Raw genomic sequence first — 17,089 nt, forward strand, 5'->3', positions numbered from 1 at the left:
TAAGATATAATAAGACCTGTTTAAAATTTGCTGTATCTTCCCCAAGCAATACAAAATAGGAAAAGAAAGAATACCACATGGTGCCATTCAAGTGAAGAATTTACCCAAGCAGAGAATTACCGCTTTTGTGCTCGGCTACGGAACGCTCGTGAGAGACGGACAGCAAACCCAAGAGGTGCATTCTCCAGCGAGCGAAAAGTCTTGGAAAGGGCCGTTGCACTGCATTTGGACCTGAATTCCTACTGCCATGAAAGGGTATGGGTTGTTCCGTTGGATTTTATTTTTTTTAAATCAGGAAGCACACGAGGCATCTAAAAAAAAATACTTCTACATGAAATGAATAAAATTGGAATTAGGAAACATTTGTTGGACACTAACAGCTTAAACGTCACTGACGTTCAAATTTAAGAGCAATAAACAAGTCTAGAAATACTGCCCATCAGCGTCAGGAGCGAAGCTGGTGACAGAGCGAGGCCTCAGCCGAGGAGGTCGCTCCTCAAATCCAGCGTGTTGTCCACGCGGGGAGGTAAAACCCAAAAATCTCTACCCGCTTCAGATAACCTCCGCGCCCCAGCAGATCCAGGGCGCCGAGCCAGCGCACACAGCCAGGCTGCTGGCGAGTCCCCCTGGCCAGCTAACCAGCGGGGCTAACGAATTACGAAGCTAATTGCCCCAAGTCCTCAGCCTGGAGGCCACCGGCCGCCACCCGGGCCTTTGGCGGGACGAAAGGGGCTGGCGGCGGGGCAAATTCCTCGGAGAAAGCCTTCCCATCCCCGGCGAGGAGGGAGACACGGGGGCTGCGGGCGGCCACCGGACTCGTCCCATCACAGCACGGGGTGTTCCCGGTCCTTGCTCCGTGGCCACCCCGGCCCCCAGCTCCAGCCGCCTGTTTCTGCTGGGCTTTATTTACACCGAAACGTTACATTAAAGCGCTAATTTTATCTTCATTTACACGCCAATCGGCGCTTATAATGAACGGGGTCTGAGGGTTTGTCGCTGCAGGCTAACTAAGCCGTAGTACTAAGGGCAAAGATATCACCCCCTTTATTTCTCTTTCTTCAGAAAACAAGTAAAACACAACTATCTGGGCCTAACAACCAAAAAGGTTGGTTTCCCAGTATCGCTGCAGCACGGGGGAGCGTGTCAAAGATTTACCAGGCTGATCCAAGTCCCTCTTTGAATGGGCCAACTAATGAATTCCCAGTCCATCTTCGACTAGCCTAAGGAACGAGCAATCAGAGCGGCACCTCGCTTCGGATGCCGCGCCGCAGCCGCGAGCGCTCTCCAAAAGGTCACCACTGCGCCTCACCGAAATCGAAGGAATTCCAGGAGCCAGAGGACCCACTCCCCAGCTCCGCACCGCACTTGGGTCCCCACTGCCCCGGCCTCCCGCTCCCAGACGGAAGAAGCCTTCGGGCCGTATCTAGCGCAAGAGTGAATATTGCCTCTTCCTGTAAGAGCTGTCAGCAGAATAGGACTGAGACTTTATTTACTTCCCATTAGACTGATTAACATTTCCTAATGAAAATACATCTACAAAAGCTGACTTGATAATACTGACAGCAAGTGACAGTCTTTCCCCGCAATCCAGCTGTACGAGGATTAATTTGTCAGCTTCCATCCCTTAATGGAGAATTTGTACTTCAAGGTACCCCTTTTAGACACAGTTGTTCAACAAACTCTATAAATATTATTTGGAATTGGAAATAAAAATATTTCTGGTATATGTTTACACACAACAGACACACTGCATAATAACAGATTAGTTGAATTTGCAAATAAAGCATCCAAAACCAACGGCAACAGCACAGCACCGGAGCTAAAGGGCCAAGCTGTGAGGCAGCAGTGGCCTCTGCCATGATATACCTAGAACTCCTGCCTCAATATTCACAGGTGTATTGCTATTTTGGGCATTTTTATTTCAAAATTTGTGTTACAGCCATCCGTACAGGGTAAAACCTGCCAAGTCTGTGTTTGACGACCCATGTAGCATACACATACCCTACCGCATGCACAGCGGCAATGGGGTATTTGAGTTTTTACCTTTTCCCTTGCTCAGGACCCGTGCCAACATACTAAAAACCAAGCCCAAACCCTAAATAAACCCCAACCCTAACCAACGCATTTTTCTAAAGTAAGACATGGCAGCAGCAATGCCATCCACGGTATCCGAGACAAGTTAAGTTGTGTCAAAAATCTCCCACCAAGTGCATCTTCACAGGATGCGGTTTGTCTAAGAGTACCTTAACAGGGAGGCTCTAAACCGTGACACCGCAGAAATCCCTTCCCAACAAGGTTCATCAGTAATGTATATATACACTCACCCACCCAAATACATTGATGTGCGTGTATATATATACACATGCACACAGAAGACATACAGTTCTACGTATTCCTACTAACTACACAAGTGGGTCAGATTGCAAGCCCTTAAGATTGGCTTAATCTCCCCAAAACTAAGAAATTTTCAAGTTAATAATACTAACATGACTAACCAGTAGGTTTTCAGCATTTTGCCGTACACGTACAGGGTTGCAGTAGTAAGTCACAGCAATATAAAGGATCTCCACACTGAAAGTTTATGCTGAGAAATGTAAATATCTTCTACTTTGCTCACTAGCAGGCGTGCAACTGAACCGCTAAACTACAGTAACAGGCTCAACCCTGAATCGAAATTAGGTTGAAACCCTTTTGTTTCACGCCCAGTGACGCAACCCACACCGATGGTAAAATTTTATCCTCTAAATATTTGAACATTTGTTTTTCCTTTGCGGCGTCAGAGAAGTGCATAGCACACAGTTAAATGGGTCAAAGAAAATCTGAACGTAAAGCAGGGAAAGACGTGCAATTATGAATACATCATGAACAAAAATAAAAGCAATTCTTATGCATTAATGGTACATCAAGCTAATTCAAGAAGGCTAAAATCATTAAAAAGGCATCCCGGGGCAGTACACAGTCATTACAATACTGTGCTGACAAAAAATATTAAAATAATCATTTCCAATGTCATTGATAAAATCCACTCTGATAAGCAGGACCCCCCCCCCCCCAATTCTTAATTGAGAAATCCGAAGTAAAATGGATCTGACTAGCATTTGATCTGATTTTTAAAATTTAATTCCCCTGTCCGACAATTCCCAATTCCAAATATCACAAGCTAAAAAAAGAATTCATTATCCTCCATCGCTGGGCACATTATTAAGCTAATCCCATAGAACCTAGAATTTCTCTTGTCTATCTCAGACTGAAATTCCGGGCCTGCTCGTGCAGCTCCGACTTCAAACAGCATCCGAGATCAGACCCAAGTGGGACCACGCTGAGGGTTACAAACAGCCCGCCAAGACGTTCAAAATCCTGCTTCGCTTTAGAGTACACACCTTCACACGGAACAGCTGGTTGTCACATCACAGGACACCTGAATACTCATCGCACTTAGGAAATCACAAGCTCTTCCTGCACTTCGGCCACAACAACCCCATGCAACGCTACAGGCTTGGGGACGAGTGGCTGGAAAGCTGCCCTGCAGAAAAGGACCTGGGGGTGTTGGTCGACAGCCGGCTGAAGATGAGCCAGCAGTGTGCCCAGGTGGCCAAGAAGGCCAACGCCATCCTGGCCTGTATCAGAAATGGTGTGGCCAGCGGGAGTAGGGAAGGGATCGTCCCCCTGTACTCGGCGCTGGTGAGGCCGCACCTCGAATACTGTGTTCAGTTTTGGGCCCCTCACTACAAGAAGGACATTGAGGTGCTGGAGCGTGTCCAGAGAAGGGCGATGAAGCTGGTGAGGGGTCTGGAGCACAAGTCTGATGAGGAGCGGCTGAGGGAGCTGGGGTTGTTCAGTCTGGAGAAGAGGAGGTCGAGGGGAGACCTCATCACACTCTACAACTACCTGAAAGGGGGTTGTGGGGAGGTGGGTGTTGGTCTCTTCTCCCAAGTGACAAGTGACAGGACAAGAGGAAATGGCCTCAAGTTGCGCCAGGGGAGGTTTAGGCTGGATATTAGGAAAAATGTCTTTACGGAGAGAGTGGTAAAGCACTGGAAGAGGCTGCCCAGGGAGGTGGTGGAGTCACCATCACTGGAGGTGTTCAAAAACACATGTAGTTTTGGCACTGTGGGACATGGTTTAATGGGCATGGTGGGGTTGGGTTGATGGTTGGACTTGATAATCTTACAGGTATTTTTCAACCTTCGGGATTCTGTGATTCTACCTCAATATTTACATAGTTTAATTTGGAAATTATTATTAGGGTATCGGCAAACATGTGATTCATCGTATGAGCGTTCCAAAGGACTAAGGATAACAATCCTGACAACTACTGTTTACAATTTACAGTTTTTAGCTTCTTAAAGCATTAAAAAAGTTATCAGAAAGTACATAGATGTACATTAACTACACATCCGCCTTCATAAAAAGTTTCTGTAGACAAAAGTGAAATATTACTGTAAAGCAGTGTTCGCGTTACAAAAGTATGAACCTATGGACTTGATGGTCTTAAAGGTCTTTTCCAGACTAAATGTTTCTATGATTCTGTACTCCGTTACAATCAATAGTGAGCTTATCAACCGTAACGAAGCACTGTAAACAATGTATTTGGATTTAACTAAAGGATAAAGTAGCATTTTCATAATAACCATTCAAGTTAAATTATTCTACCACTCAACTGTGGGGAAAATAGGAAATGAGTTATAACAGACAAAAGTCATAATAGCAGACCACTATCTGAGTTCAGTGGATGCTTGCAGGGGAAAAAAATCAGTAATTTAGTTTCTAATGTGTGCGCAATGAAGGAAAAGACGACCCTCCAGTGCCGTTTCCAGTTTCTTCATCCAAAAGGTAGGTCTACATCACATCAAGGCAGGCAACAGAAACAAGAAACCAGACTTTAGAAAAAGCTTGTAAAACAGCACCTTTTGTAACAAAACTAATAATTGGTATGTTAAAGAAAAGTCTGCTGTAACTTGGACTGCTAGCAGGTGTGTGGACAACAGAAGTTTACAGACAGTTTCAGATTTACCAACTCACTGGCAATTCAAAGTTCCTGAAAAACAGAAGGGAGAGAGGAAGAATAGGGTGCATTTGGACCGTAAATTACGTACGTAAATCACAGCTGATGCAAACCATTGCATAGCGCTTGACTTAATTAAAATGGGACTCTCTGCGTGCAAAGCGAGAGCACTAAAGCTAACATGACTAAACCAAACCCAATCTCACCCTCTGCATCTGCCACAATATCCTTTTCAAAAAAAAACCAACAAAACCACAAACCAAAAAACACCAACCACCACCCATCTCAATCAACATTATCCTACAAATGTAGCAGTAGTGAAGCGTTCATTAAAGTTACAAGCCAGCAAAAGCTGTGGGACCTTGGTCAACATACTGAAATACCCTCACAGACCTACCAAAGCAAACACTTGGAGCATCTAAACACCAAGCATTACCTACCCTGGAATATAATAAATAGTGATTAAATCCTATACCTAAATTCCAAGAATGGATAACCATCCAGCTGGGAGCAAGTCTAGAAACAATTTCAATACACAGGAAGCAGTCTTAATAGGTCGAGTAGCTCCACGTCTTGCATACAGCTACTAACTTGTCAAGAACTATTTTTCCTCAGCTACGAACAATTAAAAAACCCTGTCTTATCCATTGACCTGTTAATGAAATGTAATAATTGGTCTGCACCCCTCGAGTTTGCTGAAAAGACGCAGTTAATTTATGACAGCTGCTGGCACTGGCTCAGGGTTTCCTCAACATAAGAAATGCTTAAGAGCATACGTGAAGACCTCTACTTAGCCTGTCCCTCCACCCCTCATCCCTTCTTTTCCTTGTTCATTGACAGTATTTACACCAAGAAGTGTTTTTTTTCAAGTCAGAGTAGGCTTTCTGATGTTGGATAATCGGCTCCATTTATTCTGGAAAGGATCCGAACACAAAGAGAAGTTATGAACCACTGCTGTGTGCCGCTTGCTTTTGAGGAAACAGGGCTCAAAAGTCCCTGGAGGGGGACCGAACAGACAGTCCCTGAAAAGGTTGTACTGCAGAATTCACGTGCATTTAAAAAAAATAAAAATATGAATAAACCACGGGTATGAGGGCCAAGTCATGCAACCACACAGATGTTTGGTTCCCTTGTCGAAGAGGGGCCCGATTCCTTCAATATAAGATGACAAAGAGCCGCCCCGGTTTAACAACAGCTTCGGAGAAGATGCGATGCTAAGCGGAATCCAGCAAGGTAACAGATTGGCTGCACAGACAGACTCACAAAGCACTAAAATCTTCTACAATCGATGTGCCAGCGATGTCAAGTCACAAGCCATTCTGGGCAGTTTTATTAAATTACACCAGGTGTGGTTATATACATTTTATATTCCACACCTATCAACACACAAAGGAGTTGCAACAAAATTGGAGCGGGTGTGTAAAACTAGCGCACATGTTATCACATTAATTTCCTATTGAATACAATCTCACAAAAGAAGTAACTTATTTTTTGCCAAAAAAACATAAAAAAAGCAATGTTATAGTCATTAGTCAAAGGCTTTCACAGTATTAATGGTCACTAAAGCAACGGCGATACAAGCAACACCCACTGCGCTGGCTGGTGCCAAGTCACAGCCCCCCCATCATACCACCTATCTCCCCATCAGTCAGCCTCTTGACGTACATTACAACGGTATTTCACACTCTTTTTCTAGAGGAAGGATAATTTAGACGTTTTCTTCCAACTTCTGCGCTTCTACCCTTTGCCTTTCAAAGGTCTGCGTATCGACTGTATGAGCCCTCCGAAGGAGCCACTAAAAAACATTGTCAAGCCTACGCTGAACCTGGTTTGCGCAACTCCGGGACGTCCAAGTCGTTTAATCAAGTGCTCCCTAACTTGCACTGCTCATTCACACCTCCTCATTTAATGGGGTTAAGAAGTTGCTTTGTTTCCTGCTGAAATAAACAGCAAAAATTAGCCGGAATTGGATTTGGTCCCAGACATGCCTGGCAACTGTAACGCATTTCTACAGAAGCATTCCTAATCCTATTAGGCGGCAAATATTAATTAGTTGGTTGACTGCCAAGTAGGTAAAACAAAACCTTGCTATTTCTTAAACAGCTGATCTTTGTCAATTCTTTCTACTACCAAAATTTAGCAGAGAGACAAACAAGCTCTTACAAGTTTATCACGCTAACTTTGTGCCAAGAGATTGCTCTCTCTCAAAAGGTCCCTGAGAAAGGGGGGAGGAAAAAAAAAAAAGCAGACTGTACAATGATCCACAAACATCACAACTTGGAGTATATAATTAAAAACCTAACTATAGCTAGCACTCAAAAATAAATGTACTAACAAAAAACCTTAATGGTGCTTTGAAACTCGTATGCAATATAGAAAATCTACGCAGCGAAAACAGTAATTTCTGCAACTGGTTCAAGAGAAAACAGTGAGCACAGCACAACGACACAGCTTCAAATGCTCTTCTCTGAAACCCTGTCATAAGGATAGGTAAAAGCACCCTTTTTTGGAATTAAAGTTAGTGCAGTGCACATCAGTGTTTTCCATTTAAAAACGTGAATGTTTTGCTTTTTTCCCCATTTAAAAACGTGAACGTTTTTCTCTCTTTTTTTCCATTTAAAAAAATCAGACTGTTTTGCTTTCCTTTTTTTTAATTTTAGCTGTCTTTGCCCTCATCTCCGATACATACCGATGTGACGCCGTCTCACATACCCACAGACGGCGCAGGTCTTTGCAATGAAAAGCAGGCAACAAAAAACCAGAACCAAACCCAAACCCCCGAACTAAGGAGCTCCGAGAAGTATTTCAAGATAATTAAGAAGGTTTTTACACGCCGAAGAACGGTTGCGCTGAAGAGCTGACCAGTTCGGCCCCCGGAGAGCCATGGTTGGAAGAGAAGAGAGCGGAGCCCCAAGACACCTGGTTGAGTTTCCACTAGAGGGTGCACAAAGCCCACCTCACGCACGAAGCCCAAGCTCAGCCTCGCTTCTCCAGCCACCCAACTTCTTCCAAGGGGCGACCGTTGCCAAATAGTTACGGATTGTCACAAAAAAACTTGTGTTCATCCTTTTTTTTTTTTCTTTTGAGACGTACAAAATGATCCCAAACGCCTCCTACAAGGCAAAACTAGACCGCGGCGGCTAACGATGTCCTACAAGGCAAAACTAGAACACGGCAGCTAATGATGTTGTAAATCACCGTTAAACAGCCAACTTTACTTCTAAACTCCTACACAAGACTGACCACTTCTAACACTCCGGGAAGGCCATGCGTTACTTCTCATAATTACTCTATTCCTATCAATTTTCTCCATTTATTTTCAACTTCTCAAACGTGGAAGACGATTTCCAACTACTTTGCACAAATAGCCTCTCAACGTCTCCGCGAGCACTACATCAAAACAAAGCAAACTTTGCTAAAATAAAGCAAGCACCAAAGAAAACTGAAAAATAAATGAAGACTGAATAAAGTAGCTTAAGATTAAAGGTGCTGGTAGTGAACACAACACCATGCACATGCCGTGTTCAGCATGACGAAGCCCCTACTTCACTGAAGGCAATAGAACAAAATAAATCCCTGAAAACAAGTGTTTCCTTTAACTAAACATTAATGAACACTTGCAAAACAGGCCAAGTAGTGAGCTATCAGACATCGGTGGTTATTTAAGCAAGCAGCTACAGAAGTGTGTGATACGCTGGATGAAAAAAAAAAAAAAATCATTTTTACCGTCTTGGAAGACTCTCTCCACGTTGAGTCCGTAAGTAGCACAGGTTTCGTAGTAAGTGCATCTCTTGAGATCATTCGATAACTTCCTCGCTCTGGCATCGTCTATGACACGTGGATTACTGGAACTTATAGCATCTACAGCAGCAGCAGGGGAAAAAAAACCCAACAAACATATTTAAATACGATTTGAAAACAGCGTCTTACAATTGTCAGTACCTAAGCAGTAAATTTATGTACAAACCATGAGACAACTTAGAATTTTTAGAAAACAACTGGGGTGCGCATCACTCCAGTTTTATACTTTGTCGCTAAAATCACCAGCATACGGATTGACTCTAAAAACCAGGAATAAACCCAAAATGCTTCTTGGTTACCTTAAAAAAATATATTTAGGTTGCTAACTGCAAAATATACATAACCACATGAAAGAACATGAGCTCTGGTGTCAAACATACTTAGAAAAACAAATGGCTGATGACTATAAACACGTCAAACGATTTTTAGGACTCCTATAAATACCAGCACTGGCCCACAAGTAACCTTCACCTGCACAAAACATGACACGTTTGTAAGGACAAGAACATTTTCAGTAGAGAAATAATGGGATGGGGGGAGAAACGGTACCAGGTAATACTGCAGCGCTCGGGGAAAAGGGTCAGATTTGCTGGAGAGATGTTTTTCTTAAAGCAAAAAAAAAAAAATCGCAATGGCAAATAAGAAATAACAGAGTTGTACAGGACTGCAATTATCATGTTGCTAAAATAGAATCCAGCTCTTCCCTCAGTTCTTCCTGTGTGCTTTTTTTTTGGTCCTTCCCATTTTTTAGGCTAGTTCTTTCCGTATTTTGCTCAGGCACAGAAAGCCAACAGCGTGCTAGCGAGGCTGGGCTGGGAGCAAAGCACTCTGCTAACCCCGCGGCACACTCCACACTCGCTCGAGGCAGACGCTCGCCGCTTTAACGTGAAACGGAGACTCTTCATCTATTCGGAGGCTGCATTGCTGACCTGGCTTTCAAGTCACAGCCAAGACTGGATCCAGGAAACTCAGCGTAAATGACCTGGAGTCTCAAACCTTGATGGCACCCATGAGACGCTGTGTGAACACACTACACAGCCAATAAAAATAGTGTTTTTCTATACAAGTAATAATACTTCTCATGCGTACTTTTTAATGGCAGTTTCTAGAGCTTATCCGTAGGAGCTGAAAAAAACCCATTATACGGGGCAGGGGGGGTATCCTGCCAACTGACGGAGAAGTTTCTTCATCGCTACTCTTGGAGTGAAGAATTCCACAAAGGTTATATCGTTTGATGATTTATAAAGCGATAATACTATGAACAAATCTTAAAAAGCAACTTTTTTCCCAGGACTAGCATAGTAATTGATTAGCTGTGGCAAAAGAAGTTGAAAGGGGAGACAGCAGTACTACCTATTGTACAAGACTCGGCAGCTATACCTCGCCACCGCAACAGGCAACCCAAAATCCGCTGCTTTCCGTGGCAGCCAAACTACATTCGATCTTCGGGGAAAAAAGCATCGCTTTAATGCGAGCATGAAGTCAGTGCCCATTGCAATGCTGTATTTGAGGCTCGGTTCCGGGCGTGACACCACCACATCTCAACCGACATTATCGCGCCCTTCTCATGAGACCTAATTACTGAAATCAGAGCGGTTATTCGCAAAGCTAACGGCAGATCACTTTATCAGCAGAGGGCGCTGAAAACGTTGAACCAGAAAGGAATTGATAAGTGACACCCCGGCTTCGAAAAGTTGGGACTTCCGAAGCAAATTCAGCGCTACAGCCTGTCCCGCCGCAGAAAAACGAGGGAGAGGAGAACGTCTGGGAGCATCAGGCAAGTGCTAACATTTCGTGAGAGGTTTCATTTCACAGCTCATTTCAAGAATACCAGTCAAACCCAACAAGCTGGATGTCAAACAGGTATGTTTCAAATATATTTGCAACAGATATATTTACATATCTCATGTATTTCACTTCACTTCACAGTTTGACAGTCAATGCAGTTAAAAAGCTGTATTTTTCTTCTGATGCTTACTCCCACAATTAGCAGTATTTCCATCTTCAGCCACATTTTTAAAAAAATCCCCTTTGCAGGAGTGCTGCAACAGAAAATGAACTTTGAATAAACCAAATTCCTTTCTGGTAATAACGGGAATGAGATGGAAAACCATACCCCAAAGTGTCCGAAGTGCAGAAAGAAAAACAGCGCAGGGTAACGTTTCCCCCTCTCCTTTTTCAACTCTAGTTTTAAGCTGACAGCGTGGTCCTTCCAAGCAGTTCATTTCTGCTTTTTGGCTGTAGTTTCTGCTGTCCTAGGACTTTTTGTGTACCTACTTCCCTTTTCATTTTTTAATCATCTGTTTCCGCCCTACAAGCCCGGTTGCGAGTCCTCCTGCCGCGCTGCCCACACTTCCCCTGCCTTCACGCGGCAATTCTGCAGGCAGGGGAAAGCAAACTGCCCTCTGACCGCAAGACTGACGAAAGAATAAGCTGAAAAAGCCCTGAAAAGCTTCAACATCCCCAAAACGGGTGGCATACGCTAAAAGGGAAGATGCCCAAAGTTGAATCTACAAGAGCAACTCATGACACTTGTGTTCTCCCTCTAACACGGCGCCGTAACCGGACAATGTATCGAGAGCAATGCTTCAGTATGAAAGAACTCATAAAAACGTCTATACGATGCTTCCAAAACAGCAGCTCTGTAAAGTAAGAGGTCTGCTGTCTGGCACCTATGCAAGAACTCCTCGTTTTGGTGAGGTTTATCACAGGAGGGACATCCACGTGGCTAGGTACAGAGCAGCCTCAGCTCTTGGGCGTCTACTCCATGCAGCAAATCAACCGCAGCGTGGGAAACTGCTGAAACATTAATGCGACACGCTGGCAAAACAAGGCAGGGAACATCCGAAAGACAGCTCGGATGCAAAAGAAACTGAAATATTGCTGGTACCTTTCCCTTGCCACGTTTCCCCATAGGATGGCTGTGGCTAGCTGCTGCTCCAGGAGGGGTTTTGGAAAAACAAAGTAATTGTGGGGGCTTGCTTCAGGAGGCTAAAAGCTATGTTTCCATGCGGTTTGAAGAATGGTATACCTGAGAGACTGCACAAGGGCACAGTTCGGTTCTGATTCTTAACACAGTGTTGAAGGTTTTCGATCCCTGATCCATCGGCCTCCTAGGAACGCCAAGGAATTGATCGCTTCTAGACTGCCGAGCTAAAGGAAACCAGTCTTGCTTCAGAACTTCGTTACACAACGGATTCACCTGCCCAAACTGAACATTAGCACCTCCCTGCTGATCAAGAAAACCACCACGACTGGCAAGCGCCAAAAGTATTTTTTTAAATATTCTTCTAAGCCGTCGTTGTTGAAGTCCTACACTCACACTCCCAAGGGTGCTGCAAGGATATTTGTCTCCCATTTCGAACCAGTCCTCGCAACGCCACGGCTCTGTAGGCAAGGCAGCCGAGGGAGGCCAGATGGCAGACAACCATCCCGCTGATGAACCGCCAGTTCATCCACAAGCGCTCATCATCAGATGAGTGGCAGTGCTGATGCAAGAGAGAGGAAAAGACAGGACACGGCTTTGCCAGCTGGGAACAGTCTATACGGTCACAGAAATACACTCATAAATCAAGATTGCACTTACCCTGTGTTCCCACTAGTACCATTGGAATTTCACTAGTGTTACGATAGTTAGCCATACGGCTGTAGTAGTGGTAAACAGTCTGGAAGCTAATTTCATCTTCCAAGCTGAAGACAAAGATAACAGCATCCACCCACATGGCAAACTGCAGAATGAAAAGGGAAAAGGCATACTGTGAGCAAAGCAATGAAGACGAAAAAAAGAAAAACACATTCTTACCTTACTTTGTTAGAAAACTTTGTTAGAGACAATAACCAAGACCTTAGAAGTGGCATATCGTTTCTAAAACGATGAATCGACATTCATCACTCTGCAAGCGATGGGCATCTGGGACACACAAAGGTTCTTCCCCACGCTCACCACCGCATCTCTTCTACATATATGACTTCTACGTATATGACATTAGAAGCCCAACTACTATCAGCGCACATTGGTTTTAATTAATGGAAAAAGAAAACATCGCAGCCTCAGATTTCTGCATTTGTGAATTATAAATGAAAAACACTTACCTCTAGGCACTTGAGTGCCCTATTTAGTGTGTTATTTCCCCACCCCGTGCTTTACACGTGTGCACGCTGATGTTTCTGTTAATGCCAGGACACGTATTACGGTTGTGGTTTTACAAGCATTGCTAGTAATTCTCACATCTTGATCAATGTCCAAAACCATTAATTTTAAATTTCCATTTCTCCACTATACAAACACTCTAACTCAGCAAACAGTACCAAATGCCTCATTTGGTTCTCGGTGCGAAAGCAAACTATTCTCTCTTGGCATCACTGATCTGCTAAAAGCCGCACATATAACACGGGCCAAGGCAAGGTGCTGCTTAAGTGACCACGCAAGTGAGAAAGTTTTAGCTCACAAGTGGAATAAGACTGTTTAAGCGCATTTAACGTAAACAGTAAACGTATACAGGACATCAGAAATAGACTGAAGTTAAGCGTACCTCACTGCCTTTATTTTTCCCTAAGTGACTCCATTCCTATCCAAATTCAGACCCATGGAAACAAGTATCAGCCATCGGTATTCATACTTTTTATTTTATTACTATTACAATACGCCAGGTAGATCGGGGACACGCTGAACATATAGAGAGCTGCAAGGAGGTTCATTTGGGAGACGTTTATATGCATTTTGCTGAGTTTTATGAGACTAGCTTAGTTTTGTAAGCTCTTACTTCAGCCCTACCAACTCCTGCAGCTTTGTTTCTACTCTTGGAGTATTTAAATTGCTTCAGTCATTAGTCTGTAGATGCACACGACCTCAGCTTTTAGGAAGGCATCCCAAGCTGGGACGTGCAAAGGGAAGAAAAAAGAGCCAACAGTATGAAGTTACATACTGAAGTTGCTGAGCTCGTTAATTTTTTTCCTTTTCCAGAAGCTGGAGCTAGTAATACTTCTTGCCCTTTTTTCATACAGCGTATTAGCTGGTAATTTCAGTTAATGTGCATATTTATGACTGTATTGTACTTGAAAGCAAACACGTCTCTTATGGTTAGAGCGTAAAAATAGCCAAAAACGTTCTGAGGTTTTCAAGACAAGTCAGGAGGACAATCAGCTAGACGTTAAGGATAGTCCCATCTACACACAGCATAGCTACTGCCAGAATAAGGTCAACTACCACGCTATGAAATCTGACCTATTCAAACCAGAAGATTTAACCAAAGGAACCAGAGACAGCGTCATTACCGTGGCCTTGGGTTTGGGTCTTATTATAAAATGGTTCTCGCTGACTGGGCTCAACAGCATCATGCCAAGGACTCTTCCTTACAGCTACTACGTCCTTAAAGCATCAGTTTGGAAGGAAACAGTCTCCCTAAATTTTCTTAATGTTTCATCAGTGCGTAGCAGCAGCCTTCTAATGAAGGTTAGTAAAAAAATCCAGAGGGTGGTTATTGAAAGGAGTTCCTCCAGACACAAAATATTTCCAGTAATTCCTTATTTCTCTTTTTATATTGAAGTTTAAGCTTTGTGGATATCAGATCTGCGATACTAAAAACCAAAGGAATTCTGGAAAACACACACAAGGTCTGGAAACCCAGAATGTCTTATCCACAGCACTGTGCAGAGAACAGCTCGAAAGCAGGATAGCTCAATTGCTGATATATAAATCCATCTTCAGACTTACGACCGTGATTGAGCAGATCTGTTAGTTGAAGATAAGCCCCAAAAAAACCAAATTATAAAAAAAAAAAAGGTTCTAAATTTCAAAAAAATAGCATGCGACAGCTCGTTATAGCTCAGCTGCTGTGTTAATCGGATTTTACAATAGGAGACCGCTACATTTGCAATAGATCACCGCAGGAGTAAAATCAAACCTGGTGAGCAAAAGAAATGGTCGATATTCAGAAACTGAAGCGGCATCAGCTAGCGCACCTCGCCACCTTCTCACGCTATGACATGAGCTTTTTCTTAATTATTTTCATCTCTGAACAATCTTGTTAGACAAGAAAGAGAGAGGTTATAGATCTGGAAAGTGAGTTTTCAGGTGAATTTGGTTTCCCTCCCTTCCTGCCCCAAAAAAGGGGACAGTAAACTGAGCCCTGAGCTGCAGCCTTTGCCCTGAAGCAAGGAAGCCATCACCTGGGGAGCGCTCCCCGACCCCGCGCCGCTGAGCGCCAGGAAGACCGCAGCTCAGCTCGTTACTTACCGAAGTCCTGATTCTCTCTTAACTATCCACAAAAATACACTGTACTGTTGCAAAAAGCAGAACCCGAAGGCTAAAATGACCAACCTTTTTATATCGTAAGTAAATAGTGGGAGGTATACATTTTTCTCCCGATAATGTTCCATCTGTGTTATACAGATATAAATATTAATGAACCCAGAAGTAAATTTTTTATTCCAGGAATTAATAAACACATTAAAGATATTTAATATACATGCGACTTGAAATTATACCCAAAAAACCCCGAAGATAATTGACACGTGAAACACATCTTCCGAGAGGTGAACTAGCACTAACACCTTAAACCTCATTATTTGCTGAAGAACAAACCTCAGCCACAATAGTAATTAAAATCCCCAAATTCACCCAGCGTAGGTCAAAAGCAAAACACCGTGTTTGTTTATTAGTCCGCGGTTAGTGCAAATGAATTCTGCAAAGGAAATTCTTCCGGTACAACAATATTTCGATTGCTGTGTGTACCTTTACAAATCCACTATTTATATTTTTATACGAGGGAATGTTCTCTAAGCATCGGGGCCTGGAAATCGTTGGGTACTTCAGCCAAATTCTTCACAGCCTCAAACAGAGCGCTTCTTTGAGGCTCATGCCTCACACGGCTGCAGATGTGTCAGCGACACTAATTTTTGGGGTTTTATTTTAACTTCCTTCCAGGATGTCTCTCTCGGTCTCCATTTCCTCCACCTCCTTTCTCTTCTCCTTTGTCCGGGCACCTTCCCCCACGCTCTAATCCCCCCCGCAGCTAATGAGCAATAGTGGAGCATTGAAACACAAGCTGCTGCTGCTGGCACCGCTCCCGTTCAGCTGTTTGGCGACAGCACATATCCTGCTGCTCCATTTTCTTGCCTTTTTTTTTTTTTTGAAGCCGATCCGCCACCGGACAGCCGAGCGAAAGCAAGGCCAGCGGCAGCCGCCACGCTTGAGAAACCCCACGAGCGCCCAGGTAAGAAGAGGTAGAGGGGAGAGACAAGGAGGATGCCTGAAGACAAGGACGCTGCCGGAGTCTGCGGCGATTTAAGCATCGCGTAAGCAAACGCTTCACTTGACGTCGCTCAAAATAGAGTAACAGAGTGAAGCGCGCAAACCCGCCAGCGTCTTCTCAAAGGCAAATCCCGATGAGTCACCTTCTAGGAGACAAGGAGGTAAAACCAAGAGAGAGATCCGAGAAGTCGGGAGTGCTGAACTGCAGCTCGCAAAGCCGAGTCTTAAACAGCACGGGGAGCAAAACGTGGAAGCAAACGTTTGTACGCAAGTACGTGCGTCACCGTGCATACACCTACTTTGTGTTTTAACATTTTAGAGATTCTAACTCAGAAGAAATCTTAATAACGTGCAGTTCCGCGGTCACTGGAAGCATATTGATTGGGCATTCCATACAAGCTAGCCGCACCTCTTCAGTGCACAGTTTTCACAACGTAGCTGAAGTCCCAAATAATTTCTAGACGGAGTTATTTTTCACCTGAGGGCGACAAAAACTTTTTCCCAGCAGAAAGATGAGCAGGACCCAGGAAAGAATAAAACAAAGGCAATTCTCTTAAAGGAAAGGTTTTAGAAGAGAGGAAACCGTGGCGCGAGGCGGATAAAGCTCTCTAGAAGCAATGCTCACCTGTGCCTCTGGAGGGCCCCCTTCATCTCTAATCAGCAGCAGATAGCTTTGTCCATCAACTACTATCTCTTTCTTGAATCTCCCACCTGTCACACAAAGTAACTCGTTACAGAACAGAAAAGGCAAAAAAAATACAAAATAGAAAAAGGCTTCGCTTGCGGAAAAACAGGGCGTCCTTAAGACCTTTCGCAAATTAGCGAACTACCGTGAACGTAAGTTCATATGCGTAGAAATTACTTAAGAAAGTTAAGTCACATACTTTAAAAACAGGGCTAATGGGGAAAAAAGCCAACAACTGCATTACAAACACTAACTCCCATGTTAGGTGTACTTGGTTTCGACACGCAGAGTTAAAAGACAGTCGCCTTTGTTTTATATAATGGTGAGAATGTGTCTCTGGGAAAGG

General features: G+C 43.8%; 1 protein-coding gene across 2 annotated transcripts in view; it reads right to left on the minus strand.

Moving 5' to 3' along the window:
* The window catches only part of AGAP1 (ArfGAP with GTPase domain, ankyrin repeat and PH domain 1), a 391,933-nt gene that overhangs the window by 225,662 nt on the left and 149,182 nt on the right, over positions 1 to 17,089 (minus strand). For both annotated transcript variants that reach the window (XM_059820051.1, XM_059820050.1), the window contains exons 4-6: positions 16,684 to 16,769; positions 12,393 to 12,534; positions 8,732 to 8,866 (exon numbers count right to left, since the gene is read on the minus strand). In XM_059820051.1, coding sequence (XP_059676034.1) covers positions 8,732 to 8,866; positions 12,393 to 12,534; positions 16,684 to 16,769 — 363 coding nt within the window. The remainder of the gene's footprint in view (positions 1 to 8,731; positions 8,867 to 12,392; positions 12,535 to 16,683; positions 16,770 to 17,089) is intronic.

This window comes from Gavia stellata, chromosome 8 (assembly GCF_030936135.1).
Source record: "Gavia stellata isolate bGavSte3 chromosome 8, bGavSte3.hap2, whole genome shotgun sequence".
Lineage (NCBI taxonomy): Eukaryota > Metazoa > Chordata > Aves > Gaviiformes > Gaviidae > Gavia > Gavia stellata.